This window comes from Sphaeramia orbicularis, chromosome 1 (genome assembly GCF_902148855.1).
Source record: "Sphaeramia orbicularis chromosome 1, fSphaOr1.1, whole genome shotgun sequence".
NCBI lineage: Eukaryota > Metazoa > Chordata > Actinopteri > Kurtiformes > Apogonidae > Sphaeramia > Sphaeramia orbicularis.
The window spans coordinates 19,000,604-19,020,164 of record NC_043957.1 but is presented as its reverse complement, the minus strand read 5'-3'; the positions used below and the strand labels follow the sequence as shown (position 1 = coordinate 19,020,164).

The 19,561-nt window shown below is 35.0% G+C and overlaps 1 protein-coding gene across 2 annotated transcripts; it reads left to right on the top strand.

Moving 5' to 3' along the window:
- Positions 1–667: 667 nt before the first annotated feature.
- On the top strand, positions 668–18,325 carry LOC115421316 (intercellular adhesion molecule 1-like). 2 transcript variants are annotated; one of them, XM_030137182.1, is made up of 5 exons: positions 668–890; positions 11,277–11,555; positions 11,640–11,960; positions 13,367–13,621; positions 17,674–18,325. In XM_030137182.1, exons 1-5 carry the CDS (start codon positions 821–823, stop codon positions 17,877–17,879), a joined length of 1,131 nt encoding a protein of 376 aa, XP_029993042.1. In that variant the 5' UTR covers positions 668–820; the 3' UTR covers positions 17,880–18,325. The 2 variants fall into 2 exon arrangements, with proteins under 2 accessions (XP_029993042.1, XP_029993129.1); XM_030137269.1 differs by having other exon boundaries at positions 13,367–13,625; positions 17,725–18,325.
- The last annotated feature ends 1,236 nt before the right edge of the window (positions 18,326–19,561 follow it).

The following is a 19,561-nucleotide window of genomic DNA, read 5'->3' as shown; positions in this document are numbered from 1 at the left end:
AATACATTTATTCAACATTTTTGTTGTGAAACCTCCCATAATTACACAAGATATTTGTCAATTAACAAACAAGTCTTGTTAAACTTACAGAACAAATACTTCTTTTACGGTTAATTGTCAGTAATTTTATCTTGTTTTATTTATTTATTTTTTTTACAGTATTAAACTTTAACAGTTTAATCTCATAAATAGAAAAGAAACATTTGTGAAATTACAGTACATTTGCAAATGTATTTTAACTATTTTTCTGTGAAAAAAGAAAATATTTCTTTCAAAAAATAGAAGTTTTATGGTTATTCAGTTACAGTTTTTTCATGTTATTTTACATTTGACATGTAAAATCACAGTCTATTTTTGTCATTTCATTGATATTTTCCTGTATCTTAAAAAATACAGGAAAAATCTGGAAAATAAACAGTGAAAATTCTGTTAAATTACAGATTTTTTTTACAGTGTAACCTAAAGCTGTTTAAAACTATATTTGTTTTTATACTGAAATGAATGTTTATTTATCCATTTTACTGTAATGTTCTTATTTATGATGTATCCTAAATTAATTATCTATAATGTCCATGGTTTACAGTTGTTCATGCTCTTATATGTGTTTATCTGCAGCCTTCCGTCCAGTTTCACTTTCACAGTCACTCAACATCATTCTGGAAAAAAACCCAGAGGAAGTGTTATTGAGAACAGGCTGCTGCCAGCATTGTTTCATTCTAACAGACAAACCTTAAAGGAAGTGGTCTCATTTTCTCCTTGGGCACTACAGAGGTGGACGTTTGCTGTTTACACCAGTTGAGCGTATAAAACACATGGAATAATGTCTCCGTGTGTTTTTCTTTTCCTTATCTGTGTGAACTCTCTGGGTGTATCTCATGTTCGCAGCAGTGGTAAGTCATGACTTTCTGTTGGATTTCTGTACGTTTAGTAATGTTTAGTCACTACTCAGTCATTATTTCTTTAGCTTTTTTTTTTATTTTAAACACACTTCAGCTCTTTTACACCACACTCCAGGAATAATATTTGTTGACTGTCGGTTTCTTTAAGCAGGACAGACTCAACTTTTATTTATGCACTGAGCTTTTTGAGAAAGTAAAGGAACATGATAACAACTTGTCTTTTGGTATTTTAGTGAAGCATGGTGTGTTTTATTACTTGCATTTTTTTTTTTTAATGGAATGTTTGTAGAAGGTTACTGATGTGTAATATTTCCCTCAGGGTGGGTTATCTGTTATGTAGAGGCTGATTTTCACCTGTGTTTGCAGTGACAGTGTGTGTTACACAGGTGTAGATCTTTGGTTGGATTTAGCAGCTTCAACAACACCTCCCACAGGGGCAGGTTTTTCCCAGAAATGGGTTTTTTCCAGGAACATTCCAAGATGATGGTGCCAGGATTCATCAGGCTTGTGAAAAAGTGGCTCAGAAAAGAAGTAACATGAAGTTGTAATATTACTGATGGCCACTGGGGGGGATAGATAGATAGATAGATAGATAGATAGATAGATAGATAGATAGATAGATAGATAGATAGATAGAGAGAGAGAGAGAGAGAGAGAGAGAGAGAGAGAGAGAGAGAGAGAGAGAGAGAGAGAGAGAGAGAGAGAGAGAGAGAGAGAGAGAGATAGATAGATAGATAGATAGATAGATAGATAGATAGATAGATAGATAGATAGATAGATCTCATGTTGGACATGGGAGCAAATAGGATGGAAAAAAGAGAAAAATACACTGTAAAAAAAACAAAAAAAACCCAGCAATATTCCGGCAGCAGGGGTGCCACAAAAAAATACTGTTAAATAACAGAAAATAACTATCTCATAAAAATACAGTAATTTTTCATAATTAAAATACAGTTTTTTGCCCTAACTTTACATGAGATTTTGCATATTTTTTTGACTTTTTAATGTTTAACAAAGAATATTTACATGTATTAAAACAATCAAATTACCTATAAATATATATATAAATAATTTTCAATGAGACTAAGTTGTACAATCCAGTGATAAAAACTGTATTTGGACAGTTTATCAGTGCTTATACATGTTATACATTCGCAAAAATACATTTATTCAGCATTTTTGCTGTGAAACCTCCCGTAATTACACAAGATATTTGTCATTTCACAAACAAGTCTTGTTAAACTTACAGAACAAATACTTCTTTTACGGTTAATTGTCAGTAATTTTATCTCGTTTTATTTATTTATTTATTTATTTATTATTTTTAACAGTATTTATTATTTATTTAAATTAACAGTTTAATCTCATAAATAGAAAAGAAATATTTGTGATATCACGATACATTTGCAAATGTATTTTAACTGTATTTTTCTGTGAAAAAAGAAAAAATTTCTTTTAAAAAATTGAAATTTTATGGTTATTCACAGTTACCGTTTTTTCGTGTTATTTTACATTTGACATGTAAAATCACAGTCTGTTTTTTAGATAGATAGATAGATAGATAGATAGATAGATAGATAGATAGATAGATAGATAGATAGATAGATAGATAGATAGATAGATAGATAGATAGATAGATAGACACAACACAACAGTGGGTTAGTACCAGGTTGACATTAAGGTTAGTATATATACTCTAAAAGACACATGCTAAAGAAGTACCTTAAAAGGGCTTCCTGTTCAATACTGTAAATAAAGACTTCTGATGGCTCCAAAAAGCCCATAGTTCCCACTTCTAATAAGGAATATGGTCCATCTTTAATTATAGTGGTCAAGAAAGAAAAAAACAAACAGAATTAAAGTAGTGGAACTTTACCAAGTTTGAGTCACTAATGAACAAAAACAGTCCAAATGCTGGTTGGGTAATACAATCTTAGGACAAAATGTGAAATTATGAGAAATAATGAGAGAATGGGTTAAACTCCAGAGGAATGTTTGTATCAGAGCAACCAGAACAACTTCAAAACACAGTCTGTACATTCCAATACATTCACTTTACAGGGTGTTTTGTGGAGGCCCAGAGGTGCAATGGCCCAAAAAATTATCCATATAAGAAAAAAAAAAAAAAAAAGAGAACAGCCCAAAAAAATATCCACTGGACCAAAAAACTATCCACTATAAGAAAAAAAAAAACTAGAACAGCCTCAAAAATTATCCACTATAAGAAAAGCTGTTCTCTTTTGTTTCTTATAGTGGATAATTTTTTGGTCTAGTGGATAGTTTTTTGGGCTGTTCTGTTTTTTTTTTTGTTTGTTTGTTTTTTTTCTTATAATGGATATTTTTTTTGGGCTACTGTATAATTTTTTGGGCTGTTCTGTTTTTTGTTCCTTATAGTGGACAATTTCTTGGGCTAGTGGATATTTTTTGGGGCTGTTCTGGGTTTTTTTCTAATAGTGGATAATTTTTTGGGCTCTTCTCTTTTTTTCCTTATAATGGCAAATTTTTTGGACTGTTCTCTTTTTTATTATAGTGACAAATTTTTTGGGCTGCTCTCTTTTTTTCTTATAGTGACTAGTTTTTTGCGCTGTTCTCTTTTTTTTTTCTTATCGTGGATAATTTTTTGGTCTGTTCTCTTTTTTTCTTATAGTGGATAATTTTTCGGGCAAGTGGGTAATTTTTTGGGCTGTTCTCTTTTTTTCTTATAGTGGATAATTTTTTGGCCTGTTCTCTTTTTTTTCTTATAGTGACTAATTTTTTGCGCTGTTCTCTTTTTTTTCTTATAGTGGGTAATTTTTTGGACTGTGCTCTTATTTTTCTTATTACGGATAATTTTTTGGGCTGTTCTCTTTTTTTTCTTATAGTGACTAATTTTTTGGGCTGTGCTCTTATTTTTCTTGTTATGGATAATTTTTTGGGTTGTTGCACCTCTGGGCCACCGTAGTCTTTATACTGGAACATTTAAAATCTATTGTATAAATGTACGTAAACACATACGTTAATATTGATTTGAATCCTGACCGTAAGTCTCCTCTTAATTTTTAAGACACCTGTGATGGGTCTTCAGTTTTCATTCTCTTTCTAACCACAGGCCTATATATGAATGTTTACTCTCAGTCAGTTTCTCAGTTCTGCATGTTTTAAAAGCTACTTTATCTCTTACGACACCACAAGGTACAGCATAACCCAACTCCCTAAAACTTCCCAGGACAACTCCAAGGTCTTACATCCTGTCTGTTTTTATCTTATTTTCTTTCTTCTGCTTAGCGACAGCATCATACATCATATTAACCAATCACATTTAATCTTAGCGCAGACTACTATAAGTTAGACTGACTTCCTGGACTGGTCAGAACTGACTTCTGAGAGGGCAAAGCTTCGTCTGTCAGTTTCTCACTTGTGCACAATAAAGAAAGGCCTGATGGACAACCAATCCATTCTCCACGAATTTCTTTGTCGTTTACGCCTCCACGACAGATATACAGTCACAGAAAAAAATGTTAGACCACCCTTGTTTTCTTCAGTTTCTTGTTCATTTTAATGCCTGGTACAACTAAAAGTATATTTGTTTGGACAAATATGATGATAACAACAAAAATAGCTCATAAGAGTTTAATTTCAGAGCTGATATCTAGCCATTTTCCATGTTTTCTTGATAATACCCAAAATCACTTGAGTTCTTACATCAATAGCTATGGCATTGTGCTGCCAAAAACAGTGCTTTTAGGCATTCCATGGTTTCTTTTCTGTCTGTTTTAGTCACATGATACACACACGAATTAGTACTTGATTGCACAACTATTGTTTTTGATGACTTTTGATGGTCTAATAATTTTTTCCGGGACTGTGCATGTGGAAGACTTTATCATTTACACTGAAAACATCAGCACCGGCACTTTGGTCATTTGTTTTCCAGTTCATCTTATTTAATCTTGTGAGATTTAGCACATTTAATTTCTGAGGCAAATAATTTATTTAAAAGAAATAAACCAGTTATATTTAGGGACCGAGCCGAAAGGTAAGGCCCTCTCACACAGTGAGAGGCCTTGCCTGCAAGCAAGGCCCTATTGTTATTCGTTCGTTTTTTATTATTATTTTTCCGACGCCACTTTGACCTGGATTTTGACCCCCTAAACATGCTTGAAAACTCCCCAAATTTGGCACACATGTCAGGCCTGGCGAAAAATTTAATAAAATGAAAAAAATTAACCCCATAGGTGCCAAAATGGGCTCTCTAGCGCCACCTATGTGGAAAAAAACGGCAACAGCCCTAGTGGCCAGTAGGAAAATCGTACAGACATGAAACTAGTGCCAAAGTTTTTGTTGGATGAAGCACTACAAATCATCCACTGACACTGATGACCTATCTCCAACAGGAAGTTCGCAATATGCCGTTCAAAATAAAATTTCTAAAACTAACTCCGATGACACCGTTTGTCATATTGATTTCAAAATGGCCCCAAAAGATAGAGTGGACTCTCCTCAAAAAAGTGGTCTCGTAACTTAGTCTTAACTGTCTTATTTTTTTTTTTAGAAGCCCGCAAAGTTGCGATGTTTGGAACTCATGTTTCAATTTGCAGTTTTTCCCCACATGTGACATATCTACACGTTCACGGGATTCAGCACAACGCTCACATGCAAAAATTTTTGACATACGATGTACGATTATTGATTTATGACAATTTGTTTATTTTTATACTTTTTCTACTTTAGACTGCCATTTGACCCCCTTAACATGCTCCAAAACTCACCAAATTTGCCATGTATGTCATGGCTGGTGAACACTTTCATACAATATCAAAATTAACCCCTTGGGTGCCAAAATGGACTCTGTAGCGCCACCTATGTACTAAAAAACACACAAAATCTGCCCTAGCGGCCAGTAGGAATGTCACAGAAACATGAAACAAATGCCAAAATGTTGGTTTGATTGAGCCCGACAAATCATACACTGACACTCATGAGCTAACTCCAACAGGAAGTTGGCAATCTGCCTTTGAAAGTTACTCTACGTTTCTGCAATTACTGCTTATTCATTTCAGACTTTTGACAAAAAACTTATACCTCATTAAATTCCCACAAGTCTGCAGAATCCAAAAATGAAAGAATTTTTCAGATACGACCTACGGTTATGGAATTATGGTGATTTTTTTGAAGACTATGTTTACTTTCACTTTTCACAATGACAAAGTCCCTATGAAAATCTTCCTGGTGCAGACTTGAAAGTGTCTGTCTGTAGTACAGTGGTTCATGTAGCTGCCTAAGGAAAAAAAGGACCAGGGTTCAAGTCCCAGGCAAACCAAATTTTTTTTTTTTTTTTTTTTCTCCATTTTAAAACAGGTTTTACTGCATTGTATTGTGGATATTGGAAATTTTGCACACATTCAAAAGTACACGGAGTACATTTTTTCAAAATAAAACCCCAATTACCAATAATACAAAATTTCTATTACATAACTTCTTTTCATTTTTATGACCAAACGCTCAACTGTTTGTACAATGTTTCTTCATTCAAAAGTACTCTTTCTCACAGACACACATGCTCACACAATAGGGTTTTTCCAAAATAAAAGCCTTAAATGTGGTAAATCATCACTTTAATGCTCAATTATTCATACAATTTCAATTCATGTTTCTAACTGATTCTTTCTCTCACATACAAAACAAATGCACATACACACAGTAGGGTTTCCAAAATAAAAGTCTCATTTTAAAGGTGATGGTGGTTTCAGCAGAGGGTCGCTGGTGTTCTGTACAGATGTAAGGAGGACAGACACTAAAGGGTGGGAACTGGTATGGGGACGGAGAGGTGAGTGGAGCTGAGGTGTCGACGGTCACAGGAGGCAGATCACGGGGGAGGCGGAACACCCGGTGCGAGGTCCCGCCCAATGCTGCTTGCAGCTTTAATTTCATTTACTATCCAACTGCATTTTTTTTTTTTTTCATTTTACTGTAAAAAGTGTTTAAAATCCCCGTCAGGGTATTGTCAAAATGGATGTGAGAGGCCTTATTTCATTCCGTTTTTTGTGTAGCTAACACATAATCTGTACGTCAGACCACAAATGCAGAATTTGAGGGGTTTTTTTAAATCATCTTCAGTCATGTTGGAGTTGCATGTTTGAGAGTAAAACAGCTACATATTCAATTTTACAACCATGAAAAGCAACACAAACATTCTGCTTATAATATACATTGAAAACATCAACTAAACAGCAATTTTGCCATTTGTTTTCCCATTCAGTTTATTAAAGTATGTAAGATTCCAGTGTTTCACCAAGTAGCACAAGAACATTCACTGTATTGCCCCACTTTAATTTCCATTTTCTCTTATGACCACTGTTATTTCTTAAAGGATAGTGCAATTTATTATTATTATTTTTATTATTATTATTATTATCATTATTATTATTATTAAGTCATTGAATTTTGCCAAGTATTGTAAGTACCCGAACCCACATGGTCTCTTCTGCCCATGCTCTTTTCCACTGAGGTCAAAACTGGATGTTTCTTCCTGTTTCCAGCTCTTCTTTTTCCTTTTCATTTTAACAAGATTACAAATAGCAAAAACATATGTAAATTTCAAATATTAACTCTGAATTCTTGCAGTAGCTGTTACGCAAGGTTTCACGTCCTGTTTCATTTCATGCTGTGTTTATCAAATCTGATTGGTTGGTCATTTTAATGCCTAATTTTATATACAAGTATATTAAAAAAATGAAATTATCTGTGTGTTTCGTTTCAAGCGGGTGCTAAATTAAGTGGCAGTTGTTAAATTGACTGTAGCAAATATAAGATAAATTTGGATGTGATGCAAAATTTGTGATAACAGGCCTAATAGTCAATAGTGATGAAACAAATTTTTCCATTTCAGGAGACAGAGAAATTATTTTCAGTGTCTTGACTAGGTACGTATTGAATCTGGGTGCGTCTATGAAACTGGGTTCATTTTGGTACCTGGCACTTTTCCAGTTTTTTAGACCCAATAATAAAAGAGAAATTTAGACATATTTCCCCCCAGGATGTACCTAATGATGACCTCAGATAAATGCAAAAAAAAAAAAAAATCATACTCTTGCTCTGAGCCATCCCAAAATTAATACATTTTTAATGAAATATTGGGGCCAAAAATAGGACCAAAACTGGGACATGAAATGCTACCTCGGTGTCAGTGCATTTGATCTGGAAAAATGCCTGTAAATGGTCTTATATACCACTATAAATAAAGGCACTGTGTTAAATTTGTTTATCCCAGTGGTTTTTCTAATCCAGACAATTGGGTTTTTCATGAATCTCAGTCTCATTCCAGGTTCCGTATGTAACCCATCGTGTCTACTGAAGTTACATGCAGAACCTGCCCAGTTAAACTCAAATAAATAGTGAATGATTTTGCAACAGCGGTCATTTTTGTGAAACACTCTGCCATGCATAATTAGTTCGATTCCCAAAATGTACCTGTGAGAGAATAAAAACATATTCCAAAAAACAGTGGCACATAATTTTCGTGTCCTTTTTACCATGTTACATGCATATTTTTATATTAAAAAAATATAAAATGTGTTTTATCTAAAAAAATAGTATCTGTTTTATCTAAGTCGGTGTTTTTCAAACTTGGGGTCGGGACCCCACATGGGGTTGCCTGGAATTTCAAGTAATTGATTAAAAAAAAAAAAAAACAACTTACAAATAAAAATATATGGTGAGTTGACAGAGACAATCCCAATACATAAAAGACATAACAAACTGTGAGTCTGAAACTGAAGCACTGTGGTACTGTTTATCTTTCAAATGTTCATTGTGGTCAGTTTCAGATGTTGCAGCTCTTTCATAATTCATAGTTTGAGTTATTGTTTGTTCAGTATTAATTGTCAGCCTTGGAAATCCAAGCTGGACTGACTGTACATATCCTGTCCAAGGAAAATAAAATTCTGACTTTGTGCAGTAATCTACACCTGGCTTTTCTGCCTCCGTCCATAATAATATACATTATATAGACTAAGCGTCATCTAAAATTAATGTTTATTTGCAAAATAGTATAGCAAACTATTACATGACCAAAAACAAATTAGTTTTAGCAAAAAATTAAAAAGTCTCTGTTTTTAATGTCCGGGGTCGCCAGAAATGTTAAAATGGGGTCACACGAGCCAAAAAGGTTGGGAACCACTGATCTAAGTGAATATTCATTTTTAAAATAGACCCAAAGTGCTTCCAAACTTGCTTCATAGCCTACATCTTTTCCTGTTTTTAGGGACCAGTTTCATAGAAGCACCCATGTGCCTAAAGCAGCGTTGGTTGTATAAATACATCACAGCTGATTCTATAATGGAAACAGTTTGATGCAAATATGTGACAGTCGACACTAAGAGGTTTAACTAAGGCGGTCTACGGGGATCAATTTGCATTTGTAGCCTCGTGGTTGAGTTGATGCCATGCTGGGTTGAGTTTTCAGCCCCAGATGTTGGCACGTGGTAGGATGTGCAGGTAATTAGTGTGGAAGAAGAAGATGCAGAAAGCAAGATCGGATAGAAGAAGATGATTAGCTAAAGGGAGCAGCACAGAGTAGTAGCAGTAGTTCCTGTTACGGCCTGGTGTGGAATCAGAATCAGAATCAACTTTACTTGGCCAGGTATGCGAACACATACAAGGAATTTGGCTTTGGTTTTTACATTTCTCACGACATACAGTTCCAACATGAACCCAGAACATGTGGACCAAGACATAATATAGACAATATAGACCACAGGTGTCAAACATGCGGCCCAGGGGCCAAATCCGGCCCGCCAAAGGGTCCAATCTGGCCCGTAGGATGAATTTGTGACATGCAAAATTTCACTGAAGATATTAACAATCAATAGTGTAAAAATCATTAAATTTCAGGTTCCATACATACACATATAAACCAAACAGAGCTCAACTGGGTCAGACCAGAAAAATACTGTCATAATAACCTATAAATAATGACAACTGCAGATTTTATCTATGTTTTAGTGTAAAAAAGTTAAATTACATGAAAATGTTTACATTAATAAACTATCCTTTTTCAAAAAATGCGAATAACCTGAAGAAATATGAACAATGGTAAATGTCTTGAGAAAAGTAAATGTAATTTTATCAGTATTATACCTGTTACTAAATGTTTTGTGTATTTGTAAATGTAATCTAAGTTGTAATGCACATGTGTGAATGATAAACTGATGCAGAATATTGTTAAAACTGCACTTGTTTTTCTTAAGACATTTTAAGTTGTTCATGTTATTCAGATTTTTAAGGAAACAATGTAGATATAAACATTACCATAATGTAATTTTACTTTTTTCACTGGTATTATTTTACTGGTCCAGCCCACTTGAGATCATATTGAGGTGAATGTGGCCCCTGAACTAAAATGACTTTGACACCCCTGATATAGACAAACAGTCCACAAGTGACAGAGACAACATTGGGTTGGGATTTACAGTGAATTTCCTATGTAATATGTACAAAGTGCAAATTGGAGTTTTTATACAGTGAGTGGAAGTGTGGGTCCGGTCTATTAAAAATATATGTTTATGTATATATTATTTACAGTGGGTTTTACATTGTAATATGTACAGAAAGTGCAAATGGAAGTATTTATACCACAGGTGTCAAACATGCGGCCCGGGGGCCAAAACCGGCCTGCCAAAGGTTCCAATCTAGCCCGCAGGATGACTTTGCCAAGTACAGAAGATAGTAACAGTCAAGGGTGTTGAACTCAAAAATAATAGCATAATAACCTAGAAATAATGACTCCAAATGTTCTTGGTTTAATGTGGAAAAAAATAATATGACATTATGCCTACAAATAATGTCAACTCCAATTTCTTCTCTTTGATTTATTGCAGAGAACATTAAACTCTGATATCCCTTAACAATAAAATGTCAATAACTTGAACACATATGAACAACCTGAAATGTCTAAAGAAAAGTATGTGTAATTTTAACAATATTCTGCCTGTTATGTGTCTTGGTAGATCTGATCTGTAATGCATATGTATAAATCATCAGTTGAGGCATAATACTGATCAAATTTTTTTATTTCTTATTTTTCTATAGAAATTTCAGTTTTTTCAGGTTATTCACATCTGTTTTGTTTGGATAGTTTGTAAAATGTAAATGATTTCATAATTCAATCCTATTTTTTGCATATAAAAAAATTTGGAGTTGTCATTATTTGTAGGTTATTATGCTCCTATTTGACTGGTCCGGCCCACTGGAGGTCAAAGTGGGCTGAATGTGGCCCCTGAAAGAAAATGAGTTTGACACCCCTGATTTATACAGTGAGTGGATATGACAGCTTTGTGCTCTTTCATGACTAAAAATTCATGAAAGTTTAATATGTGATCTTTAATGCATGTCTTCCAGACGACCCAGAGGCCAACACCTGTGAAGATCCTCCTGTTTTCAGCCCATCCCACCTGGTGGTCAAACACGGTGACCCGACCACTGCAACATGCACTGTGTGCAAAGAAAAGTGTCATAATAAGCACATGGGTCTGGAAAAACCTCTGGGAACTGACTCAATGAATGGAACCACAATAACATGGACGGTTGATAAGATGACTGAATGGGACACATTTGTTATGTGCTACTATAACACTGAGTCTCGGCAGTGTTCCAGCTCACTGCCAATAACTGTGTACCGTAAGTAACTGTGAAGTAAATCCACCATTTTCTGATTTGAGTTTGAGGTATTTATGCTCACACATATTCTCCTTGACTTCACAGAGCCTCCAGTGAGGGTGTCTTTCAACTTTGTGAATCACTCTGGGCCCATGATTTTGGGTCATACGTACATTATGCAGTGTTCAGTTGAGGACGTTGCTCCAGTGGGAGGACTCACTGTGGTTTTCTACAAAGGAGAAACAGAATTGAATGAAACAAAGTTAGATGGCGAAGAGAAGAATCCGGTGACGATAGCTGTACTGTTTCAATACCATCCTGTGAGAGGATATCATAACTGGAATTACTACTGTAAAGCCACACTACAACTGGGAACGGAGCACTTTTCATGGAAGAGTAGCGAAGAGGTGAACATAGATACATATTGTGAGTCAGATTTTAAAATAATGATTCATTTAACTGTTGATTTTAACTTTGCTGTCATGTGTTTTAAAGGTGATACATGTAGTACTTCGACTGTTAGATATTCAAAAAAGACCTAAAATCATCATTAAAGGGGTCATATTTTGCTAAACCCACTTTTATTAGTCTTTGGTAGATTTATTTGTGTATTTGTGGGGGCTAATAGTTCATAAAGTTTGAATTTGAACCCTCCAGGCGCTGCAAAGCTATCTTTATATTCATTCTGGCAAAAATCGAGTGGATTTCTACAACCTGTTTTAATTCCTCTTTAATTTGTTACATCTATAACTAGCTATGCCATGACATTTGCACATATAAGGTCAAGACTTCCGACTAACATTTCTCTGAGTATGACATAATTGTTAATTGGCAACAGCGGTTGTAGTAAAAACTGAAAGTATGTCCAAACTTCGAGCCGATTACCTAAGATGTTCAGTCGTTGGTTGTATTAACGAACACAAGTGGTTGAATGGGACAGAACAGCACAGTCAAGAACCATGAAGTGCTTCATTTGCATTTAAACGACCTTTCTGGTGTCATTACTAAGAAATAGGGTTGAAGATGAACCTGTGGAGTTGAATTAATGAAGAATTCAGACCCAAACATAGCATTTACAGTTTATGTAGACCAAAGGGAAATGTTTTTAAATGCATATTTCCATTTTTTAAAAAAGCAAAATATCACTCCTTTAACATATTTAGAATCAAGAGCTATGAAGTTCTGCCAAAGATACCAATATATTGGTTTGTAGAGATATGAACTGAATTTATTTCCAGCAACAAGGAAGGGGGATCTATGTGTCCACTAGAGGGAGAAGTGAAGGACTCTGCTAGTCTGCCATGGTGAAGAAAACCAATACCACAGGGAAAGTGACCAGAAAGTGACCAGATGGGATGAGAACCAATAAGAAACAACTTTTAGAGTTATGGATGGATGGATGGATGGATGGATGGATGGATGGATGGATGGATAGATAGATAGATAGATAGATAGATAGATAGATAGATAGATAGATAGATAGATAGATAGATAGATAGATAGATAGATAGATAGATAGATAGATAGATAGATAGATAGATAGATAGATAGAAAAATACAAAATAACATTTGTAGTAACTCTGAAATCTGGGCTATACTCAATAAAAAAAGGTGGAAAAGTCATGATAGGCAGATACTGAGCAAACTATCACTTATAGTTTTCAGTGTATAATATGAAAATAACTAAATAAATGAAATCTCTATAAATAAAAGCCTACTCTTACATCACAGACTGTAAAATTATCACATAACAACTAAAAAAGAAGAGACTAAAGTGTTTTGCTTTTACCTTTAGAGTCACTGATCTGTTACATTTTTGAATCCACACACAGTTCCACCACAGCTGGATGTTCCACCATATCCAAATCCAATCAACGTCACCGAGGGAGATGCTTTAGTCTTGAACTGCTCAGCTTATGGAAGCCCACGCACTCATTACCGCTGGAAGCTGCCGACAGGCCAGACCATCGCAGGCAATTCTATTTTCACACTGGACCCTGTTAGTGTCTCAGATGAAGGGCACTACATCTGCTCTGCCAGCAACAATTTAGGAACTGACACTGTGGACTACTCTGTGTTTGTTCAACGTGAGTTCAACCCTTCCTTTACGCCCTTTTACAAACACCCTGAAAGCACAAGTTTCATTTTTTTTTCTGCATTTCTCAACAACATCAAAATGTGAAGATAGCTAATAAAATCACTGGGCATAGGATTTGGACACATAGGATTCACATAACCATGCAACATCATTCATTTTCTTTAGCCTGCCACTTCTTCTGATGCTTAGTTGTTAATTTTACGACTTTTGCACACATTAAGTTAGACGTCTAACTCCCCCTTTCCCCTCAAATACAGTATTCTGACTACACTTAGATTTTTAAGCTTCTGCTTAAGCACTAGCAAGTAGTACCTTTGTTTTCGGGTTGTCCATCCGTACATCTGTCCATGACACACTACACTATATTGTAAAATGTATTGGGACCTCACAAAATTTAATGGCATCCTTATCAACCTCACCATCTGAAGACATTTAAAATGAAAATGCCCATGTAACAGACCGGTACTTTTCTCCATGTTTATGTCCACACCAGTTTATTTCCGGTTGTGAATGATTGACAGGAGTCTTAAGCCCACTATTAAGTACTAATACTAATAAGTCCAATAATATGTGAAGTTCAGTTGTTAAAAGCAAGCAAAGGGGGCCCTCTAGTGGTCGGAATAAATTGCGCTAACGTATGTTTTGTCCTTGCGGTGTTCCCGTAGCCAGTTCGGACATAAGAAGGAACTAACAGACACGTTTCTTTCACTCTGTTTGTATGGCCCCAAAAACATTTGCCTGTGAGTATTTTATGTTCAGTTGTTGTAAGAATGAATAGTATAAAATACCTCTGATGTGAACCTTTGTTGCTGAAAAAAAGACGTTGTAAATCTTAAATTAATCTCTAAATGCTAATCGGTAGCGTGTTTATGAATTTTCCCATACAAGTTAGCATCGAGCTAGCGATTTTTTCCCATTCATTTAAATGTACAATGCCATGTAAATGTACTAAGGCAATTGTTACACGTGCAGGAATGATGGGCCAACTCATTCTGCGTGCGACATATTTATTCTGTTTGCAAAGGCTGCAAAACACAGAATGTAGTTATTAACCGGAGCAGACTTGATAACACATTCACAGCTCATCACGCACTGACTAAACTCGCTCTGTATAATCATGTACTATCATCACAACACACTATTAGTACTGGCAAATACATATGAAACATTACTTCTGAACAGACACTTATAACAGGGTGAAGTACAGTTTCTACATAAAACATAAGATTCACCGATTAACAAAATTCACTTTCTGCATTTTACTCTGACACAAATGCTTAATGAACTTAATAAATCATTTACTATTGCTGTTAACCAGTCTTTTACCTGTTTTAATTACCATTTTTAATCTCTAATTAACTCTATGAACTGTTACTTTAAACCAATGTGTTTTGATGTATTTAAGACACATCATGTACACTTTGATCTGATATTTATCCACTAACAACACCGTTTCTTTTCATACAGTTTTAACCAATATGCCACATGCAAAGGACACGAACTATCACATTAGCTTAGCAACTAAATTAGCATGGGTATCAGTGCACACATGTAGCAACACTTAGCTAATAACATTCAAGACCATTTTACATGTCTTCTTCACAGTTTCAGTCTCATGTAACTCTTGTGCATTTGTGACACTTAGTTTAGTCCAATTTAGCTTATATCTGACACACCTAGCATGCTAGTTGTTAATGTACGGACCGCGCCGTTAACCTGCGTCCGCCACATTAGTTCACACGCTAATAAAACTCTACTTTAGCTTAACGTGTGTTATCCTCAAAAGGTACCTGGTGCTTAAGAAGCATGACTACTGTTTTATGTGTGTTAAATTCAACCAGCTTACCTCCAAAACACAGAATGTAGTTATTAACCGGAGCGGACTCGGTGACACATTCTCGGCTCATCACGTACTGACTAAACTGCTCTGTATAATCATGTACTAATGTCAGCTACTGCTGTACAAGACTCCAAGCGCCCTCTGCTGGTGAAACTAAACATACCTTTAACAACACACATCTCACTAACAAAACAGTCAAGAACAGTAGCTTTACTCACATCCAGTGGCGCAGAAAGGGTCCCCTGGGGCCCCAAGCAAAAAAAAAAAAAAAAATATATATATATATATATATATATATATATATATATATATATATATATATATATATATATATATACAGGTGGGGGAGGGGCAATTTGGACTCAGGGGGCCCCTTCAGAGAATTTGAGACAGCTAGTTGTTACTGCACCCTCTCACTGCCGCTGTGTAGTGAACTTATTCTTTAGACTGTTTGTGTCAAGTCTCTTGGTCCTTTGGGGGCCCCTGCTGGCTTAGGGGTCCCAAGCAGCTGCCTGCCTTGCCTAATGGCAAGCTGCACCACTGCTTACATCTTCAACAAATTAAATGGGGGGGCAACTATTTTAATGCCTTTTTTACTCACATAGTGCCACACAATGAACAGAACTCAGACATATTCTGTTTGTATGTTGCAGTTTTACAGTGAGTCTCAAGTAAAAGATTTGGAGAAAAGTTTTCGGCTTCCGGCTTTTTAGGGGAAACCTGTTGTCTATCTGCCGAGCTAATCGCTACACGCACACAAGCAGAGGAAGAAGAATAGGAGTTAGAATAAAATGGCATTAACGCGAGATAAAAAAAAAAAAAATTGGCAGCGTTATTTAATGAATGCGTTAACGCGGTAATAACACATTAACTTGCCCAGCCCTACTTTATAGACGTTGCTTTATGCACTGGTGACCGTCATGTTGGAACAGGAGGGGGCCGTCCCCCCTACGTCCCCAATTTCATGAAATACTGTTGAAATACTGCATATTACATATTAAACATCAAACAGGGTGCCTGAGCAGGTCTTGAAAGTCTAAAAAAATATGGAATTTTGAAACGTTGTTTTCCAGAACTTGGAAAGTCTGGAATTCTGTGTGAAAGTCTTAATTAAGTACAGAAAAAAGTTTCTCTCATAGTAGAATTATAGAGTATGCGCAAAAGGCACATGATCTTGTAAGATAAGAAATACATGAGGAAAACATATAAAAAACTGGATATAATTTCAAGAACTGGTCGGTACTGGAATGATTCTAGTCAAACTTGTGTGATATTCATACACTTTTGTGATTTTCATATGTTTTGAAAATGTTTCTGTCAGTAAAACATAATTGACTGCGAAGTATGCATTCATACATACATACATTTATTAAAATGAACTTTTCTACTAAACACAACAGGTACAAACTCAACCAAAACAGTAGGTGTGCAAGTATTAACCCTTTCATGCATATTGGTCACTACAGTGGACAGTTACTCAAAGCCGTTTCCTTGTATATTCATGGGTTTTGTTGTTTTAGTTCCATGTCAGCCAATACAGTGGACACTTGTGCATCATCTCATACACTGACATTCATACCATTACTGTAACTTTGCTGTTCTTGATAAACCTGATCAGCAGTGACATGTTTTAGTGTAAATCAATTGTTATTTGTGAGACAAAAATAGGGTTTTTTTTGGATATTATTTCAATGAAGTGAGCAATAACTAGCATTAGAATATGTTAAAATGTGAGAAAACATCAGATTAGCAGCATTAAAAATGTTTTTCTGTCATTGTTTTCATATCACTTTCTGATATTGGGTTTTAAACACATTTCTATACTTCAAAAATTAAATGCATGGACATTTTTGTAACTCCATGAAAAAAAAAAAAAAAAAAACTTGGATCACATTATTTTTTTCATGCCTAAGGAGGAATAAAAACACCCAAGACAAAAAAAATCTAGACTAAGGTTCTCATAATTAATGCATGAAAGGGTTAAAGTACATAAAATCAAGGACTTGGAGAAAAAAGTAGCAGTTTTGAAAAGAAATTCAGCAATTACAGTGCCTTCACTTTGCATATGAAAATAATCACTTTACACTGCAATAAACTGCAACTAATCAAATTTTTTTCTACATAAGAGAAAATATTATTTGAGTCACCACTCATTGCAAAGAAATGTTGACTGACAGTAAAATGCTATTGGGTGTTTGTAGGTGTGACGACAACAACTACAGCCACAACAACTACAGCCGCAACAACTACAGCCACAACAACTACAGCCACAACAACACAAAGGGTTTTGGACACCACCAGCATCGTCGTCACCACCAGAAGCACTAGAAGCACCGGCAGCACCAGCAGAACGCCGATTCACAGGTTCACTTTGGGCTTCATGCTTTTATTCTTGGCTTCGGTTTGAGTTAAATTCTTGGGAGTTCTGGAGGCAGTGAGTAAAAACATTATCATAATGCAATAAATGGGCAGTAAAGTGTATTATCTCCTGTAAATACACATGAAAATGATGTCTGAACCTGAACATTTATGTCAGCAGTTCTCAGATGGATGTATACACAGGAGATACTAATAATATAGTAAGAAAGTAAGAAAGATTAGTAAGAAAGATTAATGTCAGGGGGTATTGGCACAAAAAGAGGAAAGCAACACCAGGAAACAAAAGAAAAATATCACACAGCAACACATGACGAAGCTTAAAGTTTAACCATAAAGCTGACATTAGTCGTCATTCTATTATAGTAGTGGAAAAAAGTTTCCAGACACCCTTAAAATTTTACACAATCTCAAATATTATTATGAAATATTAGTTGAATTTTTTTTTTTTTTTTTTTTTTTTTAAAGGTGTTTCTGCATCAGACAGACACAAATAAATCCAAAGTTTGTTTTTTTTTGGTTTATTGTTAACAAGATAAAAAAAAAAAAAAAAATTCTCGACTGTTCCAACATGTCATGTCCTGGATGTGTTTCATTATGTTTGCAAAACATCAAATGCAGTCTATCTCAAATGCATGTGGTGTATACTCCCATAAAAGAGAAAAATAAGAAAATGTGTGAATTGTATGCATCTCCACTAGGTCTATTAAGTGACCGGAATAAAACAGAGTGTAGGAAGGAGCACATTTGTTCGCTCATTTCCATCAGTTGCGTTTCTTTTATGGATGAGATTTGGGAAAAATGAGGTCTCTTCATCAGTTTACAGCCATGTTTTAATGTTTTATAGAAAAATCAGAGAAAGAGCCAGGACCAGTTAGATTAGGGGTGTCAAACATGCAGCCCAGGGCCCAAAACCGGCCTGCCAGTGGGTCCGGTCCGGCCCGTGGGATGACTTAGTGAAACACAAAAATTACACTGAGGATACTAACAATCAAGGATGTCAAAATAATTTTAGGTCAATTCCATCTAAAGTGGGTCTGACCAGTAAAATACTATCATAATAACCTGTAAATAATGAAAACCACAAATTTTTCTCTTTGTTTTAGTGTAAAAAAAAAAAAAAATTACACAAAAATGTTAACATTTACAAACTAGCCTTTTACAAAAAATGTGAAAAACCTGAACAAATATGAACAACCTGAAATGTTTTAAGATAATTAAGAGTAATTGCACCAATATTCTGTCTGTTGTTAAATGTGTTGTGTATTTGTAGATCCACTGTGATCTGTACGTTGTAATGAACATGTGAAAATGAGAAGCTGAGGCCAAATAATGGCATAAGTTGTTAAAATTGCACTTTTTTCCCTAATAAATTTCATTTTGGTCATGGTTGTTCATGTTTTTCCACATTTTTTTAAAGGATGTAAACATTTTGATAATATAATTTTACTTTTTTCACTCTAAACATTGAAATTAGACATACAGATTTTGGAATTGATATTATTTTTGTATTATTGTGTTATTATTTTAATCATCCAGCCCGCTGCAGGTCATATTGGGTTGTATGTGGCCCCTGAACTAACATGAGTTTGACACCCCTGAGTTAGATGATTACTCATGTTGGTTAAATGATTAATATGTCAGCGTTTAATTCAGAATCAGAAACACTTTATCAATCCCAGGATGGGAAAACATGTAGTGCAGTTTAAACAG